This window comes from Anarrhichthys ocellatus, unplaced genomic scaffold (genome assembly GCF_004355925.1).
Source record: "Anarrhichthys ocellatus isolate YVR2014 unplaced genomic scaffold, GSC_Weel_1.0 scaffold708, whole genome shotgun sequence".
Classification (NCBI taxonomy): domain Eukaryota; kingdom Metazoa; phylum Chordata; class Actinopteri; order Perciformes; family Anarhichadidae; genus Anarrhichthys; species Anarrhichthys ocellatus.
The window spans coordinates 2,711-13,304 of record NW_022280682.1 but is presented as its reverse complement, the minus strand read 5'-3'; the positions used below and the strand labels follow the sequence as shown (position 1 = coordinate 13,304).

The window sequence follows — 10,594 nt, the reverse complement described above, 5'->3', positions numbered from 1 at the left end:
GTGTGTGTGTGTGTGTGTGTGTGTGTGTGTGTGTGTGTGTGTGCGGGCTCAGCAGACACACACACACACACACACACAGTGTGATGGTGTCTCTGGTCGGCCTGCAGGCTGAAGCTGAAACACTGAGTTACATAAGAAGAAGAACCAGAATGAACTCTGGGAAATAAAAGCAGCCACAAAGTCCTCCATGATCCAGTTTATTTATGAACATATTTAATATTATTATTCCGTATCGCTGAAACAGTAGGGAGGAAAGGAAACGAGGCCACTGATGAATATGTTTTTGTTCCAGCTTCTCTAATGTGAAGTTAAAGATGCCACTGTAGTTATTGTTATTATAGTTATTATTATTATAATAGTTGTTGTTATGATTCGTATTGTTATTATTATAATAGTTGTTATTGTTATTATTATAATTATTGTTGTTATTATAGTTTAAATTTTATTTTTTTAAATGTATTATACTATATTGATCCCGAAGGGGAAATTTGTCTCTGTATTTGACCCATCCCTGTATATAGGGAGCAGTGGGCTGCCAATGACAGGCGCCCGGGGAGCCGGGGTTCACTGTCTTGCTCAGGGACACTTCGACACGTGACATGTCCCAGTTACCAGATAACCCTCTTAACCCAGTGAGCCACGGTCGCCCCAAAAAGTAGTCTCTGTGGAGGCGGGACTTGTAATTGGAGGGACACCTGTCAATCAAGACCAGCATGTCCCGATTGACAGGTTGGTCTTGATTGACAGGTCTCTGCTCTAATAATTCATTCTTGACGTCTCACCTCAGAAGAACTCCTGTTACCGACATTTAAATCATGGATTAATTTGTCACTTTTCTCCATCAATCAATCAGACGTTAAATATTAAATACTGAAATAAATAAAACACGTGAATGTTCCCCTTCAGAGCGGCTTAAAGGCGTTTTATAGATCCGTTTATATTCAGACTGAGGACTGGAGCCTCTAGTGGACGTGAAAGGAACAGCAGCAGTTTATCTTTAGTGTCTAACAGACACACGGAGGCAGGAGAACGGAAAACAACTTTGTATGGAGTCTGGTGGAGCGTCTCTAAACAGTACTGACCCCAGGGTAGGAAATTTACATATTTTTTAGGGGGCAATTTTTGCCCCCACTGACTGAAATCCAGGGGCATTTAAAAAAAATTGGGGGCACTTTTTGAAACTTGTGAAATAACATTTAACCTTTGTTCAAAATAATAAATATACTTATTTAGGCTTACAGTATATGAGCAATTGTCATCAAATGGCAATAATAAGACTATTCGGCAGTAGTCTATAGATTCAAAGTGTTTTCTTAGATTTTTTTTAAACAAAAAACAAACATAAATCAGACAATCATATTCAATTTTATTCTTATTTCTTTGTGGTTATTTATTATTATTATTACATTTTATAAACAACTATTAACAATTATTAAGTCAACGATGCCTTGATTACAGATACATCAGTCATTGTATGGAATTATTGAGAAAAAATATTTTTGTAGCACCTCAAATATTGTGATATTGCCCATTTTTGTCCTGAACTTATACATCAGTCATTGTTTGGAATTTTTGAGAAACATTTTTATAGCACCTTAAAAATTTAAAACATTTGAAGGTATAAATTCAGTTCAGAGTTTTTACTGAGTAAAATATCTTAATTGACTGTCAGTCAGGTATTATTCATTAGCAACCCTCAAATCAAAGAATGAAGACACTTTATGCACAATTTAGGTGTATTTTCCCTTTAACTCACGAGATGCAGGCAGCATGTTTTATACTTAATGTGAATATAATTCATACTTTGTTGGCATCTTATTCTGCAAACCGGATGTTCGTCTGAAGAAACCGGATGTTGTCTCACGTTCATCTTTCCGCTAACTTTCACGGTCCTTCGCTCGCTCCCGATCTGTGCCGTTTGAATGTGTTTACCGTGAATGTCAGCATGTAGGAGCACTAACATGTAAGCGTCTGCGGAGTTGACGCAGTCTCACAGTCTCAGGTCTGATGAAGAAGCGCTCCATTTATTTATTCGTTTAGAACGTTCGGTTCTTCACGCACGCAACGTCAGTCAAGGCGAAAATCAAAAGCATTCTATGGCAACTGGACCGGGTCATATAGGCTACGATGTTTTTCACAAGTTGATTAAATTAACATTATTATTATTAGAGGAAATTATGGGGGCATTTTTTGCCCCTCTCCTCGTGATATCGGGGGCAACATTGTATTTCTTAGGGGCAGTTTTGCCCTTCGCTGACTGACCCGTCTGTCTGTCAGATTGTAGAGCTGGTGGTTGATAACAGTCGCTCTGCAGACGGAGAGGTTGAAGGTCTGACGGACGCCCTCACGGAGCTCGAGTTCCTCAGTATGGTCAACGTGGGTCTGAGCTCGCTGGCTAAGCTGCCCTCACTGCCCAAACTACACAAGGTAACACACACACACACACTATCGCTGTGTGACCTCCACTTCCTGATGACGGCATCGTCTCTGATGTCCGTCCAGAATAAAAGTCCTTAAATCACAGAGCTCTGAGAATCTTCATGTTTGAGGTTTTCTTCAGTCTCACATTGATCCAGAGATCTTTATATTGATGAGTTCACTGTAAACAGCAGCTGATAATAAATACTTCTGCATACTTTACCTGCAGAATATTTGATTAAATGTAAACACATATGGACTAAAACAAGAGATATTGTTCATAAATAAGGATGTTCATGTTAGCATCTATCAGATGAGCCAAAATATTTTTAGCATTTTCACAGTGTAGCGTAGCCTCAACGTGTAGTGTAGCTGTGGTGATGAGTTCATGGACAGTCTGACTCTTGTGTTCTCAGTTGGAGCTCAGTGACAACAACCTGTCTGGTTCTCTGGAGATGCTCTCAGAGAAATGTCCCAACCTGACGTACCTCAACCTGAGCGGGAACAAGATCAAAGAGCTGAGCAACGTGGAGGCTCTGGTACAGCACATACTTACACACATATGTGTGTGTGTGTATGTATACATGTGTGTGTGTGTATATGTGTGTGTGTATATATATATGTATATGTATGTGTATATACAGTTGTGTGAAAAAGTGTTTGCCCCCTTCCTGATTTCTTATTTTTTTGCATGTTTGTCACTTAAATGTTTCAGATCAAACAAATTTAAATATTAGACAAAGATAACACAAGTAAACACAAAATGCAGTTTTTAAATGAAGGTTTTTATTATTAAGGGGGGAGAAAAATCCAAACCTACATGGCCCTGTGTGAAAAAGTGATTGCCCCCCCTGTTAAAACATAAATTAACTGTGGTTTATCACATCTTTGGAATGCTGAGTTCAATTTCTCTAGCCACACCCAGGCCTGATTACTGCCACAACTGTTCTCAATCAAGAAATCACTTAAATAGGACCTGCCTGACAACGTGAGGTAGACCAAAAGATCCTCAAAAGCTAGACGACATGCTGCGATCCAAAGAAATTCAGGAACAAATGAGAAACAAAGTAATTGAGATCTATCAGTCTGGAAAAGGTTACAAAGCCATTTCTAAAGCTTTGGGACTCCAGCGAACCACAGTGAGAGCCATTATCCACAAATGGCGAAAACATGGAACAGTGGTGAACCTTCCCAGGAGTGGCCGGCCGACCAAAATTACCCCAAGAGCGCAGCGACGACTCATCCAAGAGGTCACAAAAGACCCCAGAACAACATCCAAAGAACTGCAGGCCTCACTTGCCTCAATTAAGGTCAGTGTTCATGACTCCACCATAAGAAAGAGACTGGGCAAAAATGGCCTGCATGGCAGAGTTCCAAGACGAAAACCACTGCTGAGCAAAAAGAACATAAAGGCTCGTCTCAGTTTTGCAAGAAAACATCTTAATGATCCCCAAGACTTTTGGGAAAATACTCTGTGGACTGACGAGACAAAAGTTGAACATTTTGGAAGGTGTATGTCCCATTACATCTGGCGTAAAACTAACATGGCATTTCAGAAAAGGAACATCATACCAACAGTAAAATATGGTGGTGGTAGTGTGATGGTCTGGGGCTGTTTTGCTGCTTCAGGACCTGGAAGACTTGCTGTGGTAAATGGAACCATGAATTCTGCTGTCTACCAAAAAATCCTGAAGGAGAATGTCCGGCCATCTGTTCGCGACCTCAAGCTGAAGCGCACTTGGGTTCTGCAGCAGGACAATGATCCAAAACACACCAGTAACACACCTGAATGGCTTAAGAAAAACAAAATGAAGACTTTGGAGTGGCCTAGTCAAAGTCCCGACCTGAATCCGATTGAGATGCTGTGGCATGACCTTAAAAAGGCGGTTCATGCTCGGAAACCCTCCAATGTGGCTGAATTACAACAATTCTGCAAAGATGAGTGGGCCAAAATTCCTCTACAGCGCTGTAAAAGACTCATTGCCAGTTATCGCAAACGCTTGATTGCAGTTGTTGCTGCTAAGGGTGGCCCAACCAGTTATTAGGTTTAGGGGGCAATCACTTTTTCACACAGGGCCATGTAGGTTTGGATTTTTTTCCCCCTTAATAATAAAAACCTTCATTTAAAAACTGCATTTTGTTTACTTGTGTTATCTTTGTCTAATATTTAAATTTGTTTGATGATCTGAAACATTTAAGTGTGACAAACATGCAAAAAAATAAGAAATCAGAAAGGGGGCAAACACTTTTTCACACGTGTATGTGTGTATATGTATGTGTGTGTGTGTGTGTGTGTGTATATGTATGTGTATATATACATACGTATATATATACATACATACAGTGGGTACGGAAAGTATTCAGACCTTTCAATTTTTCACTCTTTGTTTCATTGCAGCCATTTGCTAAAATCAAAAAACTTCATTTTATTTCTCATTAATGTACACTCAGCACCCCATCTTGACAGAAAAAAAACAGAAATGTAGAACTTTTTGCAAATTTATTAAAAAAGAAAAACAAATATCACATGGTCATAAGTATTCAGACCCTTTGCTGTGACACTCATATTTAACTCACATGCTGTCCATTTCTTCTGATCCTCCTTGAGATGGTTCTACTCCTTCATTGGAGTCCGGCTGTGTTTAATTAAACTGATTGGACTTGATTAGGAAAGGCACACACCTGTCTATATAAGACCTTACAGCTCACAGTGCATGTCAGAGCAAATGAGAATCATGAGGTCGAAGGAACTGCCCAAGGAGCTCAGAGACAGAATTGTGGCAAGGCACAGATCTGGCCAAGGTTACAAAAGAATTTCTGCAGCACTCAAGGTTCCTAAGAGCACAGTGGCCTCCATAATCCTTAAATGGAAGAAGTTTGGGACGACCAGAACTCTTCCTAGACCTGGCCGTCCAGCCAAACTGAGCAATCGTGGAAGAAGAGCCTTGGTGAGAGAGGTAAAGAAGAACCCAAAGATCACTGTGGCTGAGCTCCAGAGATGCAGTCGGGAGATGGGAGAAAGTTCCACAAAGTCAACTATCACTGCAGCCCTCCACCAGTCGGGGCTTTATGGCAGAGTGGCCCGACGGAAGCCTCTCCTCAGTGCAAGACATATGAAAGCCCGCATAGCCCGCACAGACTATGAGAAATAAGATGCTCTGGTCTGATGAGACCAAGATTGAACTTTTTGGCGTTAATTCTAAGCGGTATGTGTGGAGAAAACCAGGCACTGCTCATCACCTGCCCAATACAATCCCAACAGTGAAACATGGTGGTGGCAGCATCATGCTATGGGGGTGTTTTTCAGCTGCAGGGACAGGACGACTGGTTGCAATTGAAGGAAAGATGAATGCGGCCAAGTACAGAGATATCCTGGAAGAAAACCTCTTCCAGAGTGCTCTGGACCTCAGACTGGGCCGAAGGTTCACCTTCCAACAAGACAATGACCCTAAGCACACAGCTAAAATAACAAAGCAGTGGCTTTGGAACAACTCTGTCACCATTCTTGACTGGCCCAGCCAGAGCCCTGACCTAAACCCAATTGAGCATCTCTGGAGAGACCTGAAAATGGCTGTCCACCAACGTTCACCATCCAACCTGACGGAACTGGAGAGGATCTGCAAGGAAGAATGGCAGAGGATCCCCAAATCCAGGTGTCAAAAACTTGTTGCATCATTCCCAAGAAGACTCATGGCTGTACTAGCTCAAAAGGGTGCTTCTACTCAATACTGAGCAAAGGGTCTGAATACTTATGACCATGTGATATTTCAGTTTTTCTTTTTTAATAAATTTGCAAAAATTTCTACATTTGTTTTTTTCTGTCAAGATGGGGTGCTGAGTGTACATTAATGAGAAATAAAATGAACTTTTTGATTTTAGCAAATGGCTGCAATGAAACAAAGAGTGAAAACTTTAAAGGGGTCTGAATGCTTTCCGTACCCACTGTGTGTATATATATATATCTCTATCTCCTGGCATTTACATTTGGTTTTTAAAATATTTAGAATATTTTACAATAAAATATTTAGTATAGAATGGAGGACAAACAAGTATAATTTATATTATTTAGTTGATTTAATTACCAAATGCACAATCAAAATATCAGAGCTCTTGTGTTTATTTTATTTTATTATAGTTTTTTAAACCTTTTTCTTCATAATTTTTTGGTGGAATTTTATTTTTATTTACATATCTGTTTCAATAATTATTTGTTCATGTTGTTTGACTGTTGTACTTAACTACAAATAAAGATTGTACTTTGTCGGTCACTAAATTCATTTCTCTTAATGTTTATTAATTAAAGATCTTTTTTAAACGTGAAATAAAACTTTTCTTTTCTGTGGAAAACAAGTGAATGATATAAATAATAATGATGAACGTGATCCATAAAGAGTGGACATAATCTTTTATTGTTGGCAGCGTTTACATTCTGATAAGATCAGCTGTTTTTTCTTCTGGTGGATCCGTGATGTCCGCTGAGAAAAACACGAGAAATACATAAATAAATGATTCAATGATATGACGTCATAGCTCAGGGTCAGAAATACATGAATAAATGATTCAATGATATGACGTCATAGCTCAGAGTCAGAAAAAAAAACAAAAAGGCACGAATGGAAACAGATAAAAACTGTAGTCTCAGAGGCTTTGAACACATCACCTCCTATAAATTAATTAATAAATTAATATGACAGAAAAACATTTGTTCAATCGGTGAGAATCAGAGATCAACAGTGTTTCTGGTATTTTGTCCACCTCGAAGGTCTGGGTGCAGGTCTGAGATCAGGTGACCTGGATCTGTATCACACGGTGAGTTCAGGGACGCTGGTTACATTTAAATTATAATATGTTAATAAATAATTAATTAATCATAAAACGTCATGTCTCTCACTTTGACTTATTTCAAAGATGAAACATTTATAAAACTGTTCATTATTATTATTAATAACAATAAATAAACTGTCCTCTGTGTGTTTGTATGTTTACAGCTTTAAAACTAATTAAACCAGGTTTCAAACTGTTTTATTCTAATCCAATGGGTTTATGTTTCATCAAGCATGTGTTCTCTTATTGATAACCAGCTTCATGACTTATAATAGTTATTATAGTTATAATTAAGACCGGAAGAGAGACGGATGAAGCTGGACTCACGTTGGGATACAGACTCCTGGTTATAAACACACTGTTGATGTATAATAATAATAATAATAATAATAATAATAATAATAATAAAGTTCAGACAGAAGATTCAGAATCAGACACGAAGCTGTGGGAGTTTAATCTGAACCAGGATCAGTCTCTGCAGCCCTCTGTCCGCACGCTTTTAATGTGAAAACCACGCTCTTATTTTGGTGACTTCCTGAAACAGTCACATCGGGCTGATCTGGGGTCAGGAGTCAGAGGTCAGGTGATGTGTTTCAGAGCAGCAGCTTGAGGTCGGCCAGCAGAGCGTCCACGTCGGCGATCGGAGCTCTCCAATAATTAAAGGACGAAAACTCAGTCATCTCACCCTGCAGAGAGACAGACAGACAGACAGTGAGACAGAAAGACAGGCAGACAGACAGTCAGACAGAAAGACAGGCAGACAGACAGTGAGACAGAAAGACAGGCAGACAGTGAGACAGAAAGACAGGCAGACAGACAGTCAGACAGAAAGACAGTCAGGCAGACAGTGAGACAGAAAGACAGGCAGACAGACAGTCAGACAGTCAGGCAGACAGTGAGACAGAAAGACAGACAGTCAGACAGAAAGACAGACAGTGAGACAGAAAGACAGGCAGACAGACAGTCAGACAGACAGAGAGACAGAAAGACAGGCAGACAGACAGTCAGAGAGAGATTATTAAAGAGCAAAGAAAGGAAGAGAACACAGAATTTAGAACCTCTTAAAGGTTAGTTAAATAAAAACATAATATGTTGAAATAAAATGGATACAGATCAGTCTGAACCGGTCTGGATGGGTCTAGATCGATTATGAAGGCAAATCACTGTCAAAATCCGAGAGCGCAAATGAGATCCATGCGCGCGCGAAAATCAAACAGCCGCGCACATATTTTACTTTGACGAGCGCTTTTACGTCACTCCTCGAGCAGAATTCACTCTCGCTCGCTCGCAGTTTTTCTTTTTGACAGTAAGTGGGCGGACCCAGTCTCCATTGTATCTCTACATCTGATTGGTTACAATCCTGGTCTTGGGATAAACCGGATATCACTCTGACACAGACGCTCGGGGGAGATTTTCATGTACATTTTACTGCACGGGTACTTTTACTTTCTGCACTTAAAGTAGATTTTGCAGGTATTTTACTGGTAGTGGGTTATTGTTTCATCAGTATGGTGTTAGTACGTTTACTGCAGTGAAGGATCTGAATACTTTTTCATCCACTAACTACTTGTCAGTGATTTAACAGTTAATATACAAACAGTGGTTCCTAATCTTGGCTCCAGATCTTTGAGCAGGTCCACATTGTTGCTCCTATTATATACAACTATATTATATCTCTTCTGTAAACACAACAGTAGATTAAATATGATCACATCATGTTTAATCAATTAAGATCAAAGAGTTTCTTTGAGCTGTTTGTCACAAGAGGTTTGACTCAAACACACATCGTCTGTAATAGAATGATGGAGTGAATTTAAACCAATCTGAGCAACTTGTCTTTAACACAGTTTTAATTATTGTATTTAACAACTCTATTAACATCATTTGTATTTCATCAGCCTCTACAGTCTGAAACGTTTACAAAACCTGTCAGACAAATGTAGAACATCTTGAGATGTAGTGGAGTAGTGTTTAGTGGCAGATTGAAAACCACCTCTATCAGAACTAGCGTCTGTGTCAGAGTGATATCCGGTCTATCCCAAGACCAGGATTGTAACCAATTAGATGTTGAGATACAATGGCGACTGGGTCCGCCCACTTACTGTCAAAAAGAAAAACTGCGAGCGAGCGAGCAGGTAAAAGACTCGCGAGCGAGCGGGTTTAAGCTTCGCAAGACTACATTTTGTTCGCGGAGTGACGTAAAAGCGCTCGTCAAAGTAAAATATGTGCGCGGCTGTTTGATTTTCGTGCGCGCATGGATCTCATTTGCGCTCTCGGATTTTGACAGTGATTTGCCTTCATAATCGATCTAGATCGGTCCTGATCGATCTAGATCGGTCAGGATCGATCTGGTTCAGTCTAAACCGGTCTGGATCGGTCCGGACTGGTCTGGATCGGTCTGAACCGGCCTAGATGGGTCTGGATCGATCTAGATCGGTCAAGATCGATCTGGACTGGTCTGGATGGGTCTAGCTCGATCAAGATCAATCTGGTTCGGTCTAAACCGGTCCGGATCGGTCCGGACTGGTCTGGATCGGTCTGAACCGGTCTGAACCGGTCCGTCCCCTCACCTCCTCATTCTTAGTCCTCAGCGTGGACAACTTGTCCTTTCCTTTGATGCTATTGGCCGGCAGAGCGCCAGTCAAGCCGATGTCCTCCAGCTCCGACAGGTCGAGGGCTGCGATTGGCTGCCTCCAGAACAGGAAGGAGTCGTACTGACTTCTGGATTTCTGCATCGTGTTTCAGTCTGAAGGGAAAGAAACGGGAAGTTTACAACATGAAATATAAAAATACAAAGACGACTGTCTCTGTCTCCCTGTCTGTCTCTTTTTGTCTGTCAGGTCAGTAAATCTCTCCGGTTTATTTTAAACTTGGTTTTATTTTTAGTCTTCAACGTGTTTACAGACCTCACAACTCTATTTTTATAAAGAGACTTGAGTTTAAACTAAACTAACAGACTTTCTGTTAGAGACATTTCATTCAACATTCAGAGAAACAAACAACATCTGGATTATCAGCTGATCACTGATCGAACCACAGCTGACTCCTCCTTTAATAGAGCTGAGAAATACAACAGGCCATGAACGCCTCAGAGTTAAAGCAGCAGACCATCAGATCAACGTGTTATATATTATAATATAATCTATATTTATACTTGTATGTCTTAATTATAACTGTTATAAATACACACAAACATATTTAAATATGTATGTATATTTATATTCAGTCTCTTCCAGTGAGTCTAAAACAGAAACTGGGTCATGATGTCCCTGCAGCCTGAAATAAACCTCCTGATGGTTCCTTCACAGACTACCATCACCAGACTACCTTCACCAGACTACCTTCACCAGAC

The 10,594-nt window shown here is 40.2% G+C and overlaps 2 protein-coding genes across 2 annotated transcripts in view; one reads left to right on the top strand and one right to left on the bottom strand.

The window, feature by feature from the left end:
- The window catches only part of LOC116376924 (acidic leucine-rich nuclear phosphoprotein 32 family member E-like), a 9,253-nt gene extending 1,424 nt beyond the window's left edge, over nt 1-7,829 (top strand). Inside the window, exons 2-4 of the mRNA XM_031838427.1 lie at nt 2,278-2,427; nt 2,835-3,046; nt 7,787-7,829. Coding sequence (XP_031694287.1) covers nt 2,278-2,427; nt 2,835-3,046; nt 7,787-7,829 — 405 coding nt within the window. The remainder of the gene's footprint in view (nt 1-2,277; nt 2,428-2,834; nt 3,047-7,786) is intronic.
- mllt11 (MLLT11 transcription factor 7 cofactor) overlaps nt 6,805-10,594 on the bottom strand; it is a 4,425-nt gene continuing 635 nt past the window's right edge. The window contains exons 2-3 of the mRNA XM_031838426.1: nt 9,813-9,988; nt 6,805-7,928 (exon numbers count right to left, since the gene is read on the bottom strand). Of these exons, the coding sequence (XP_031694286.1) occupies nt 7,836-7,928; nt 9,813-9,977 (258 nt within the window). The 5' untranslated portion in view covers nt 9,978-9,988 and the 3' untranslated portion in view covers nt 6,805-7,835. The remainder of the gene's footprint in view (nt 7,929-9,812; nt 9,989-10,594) is intronic.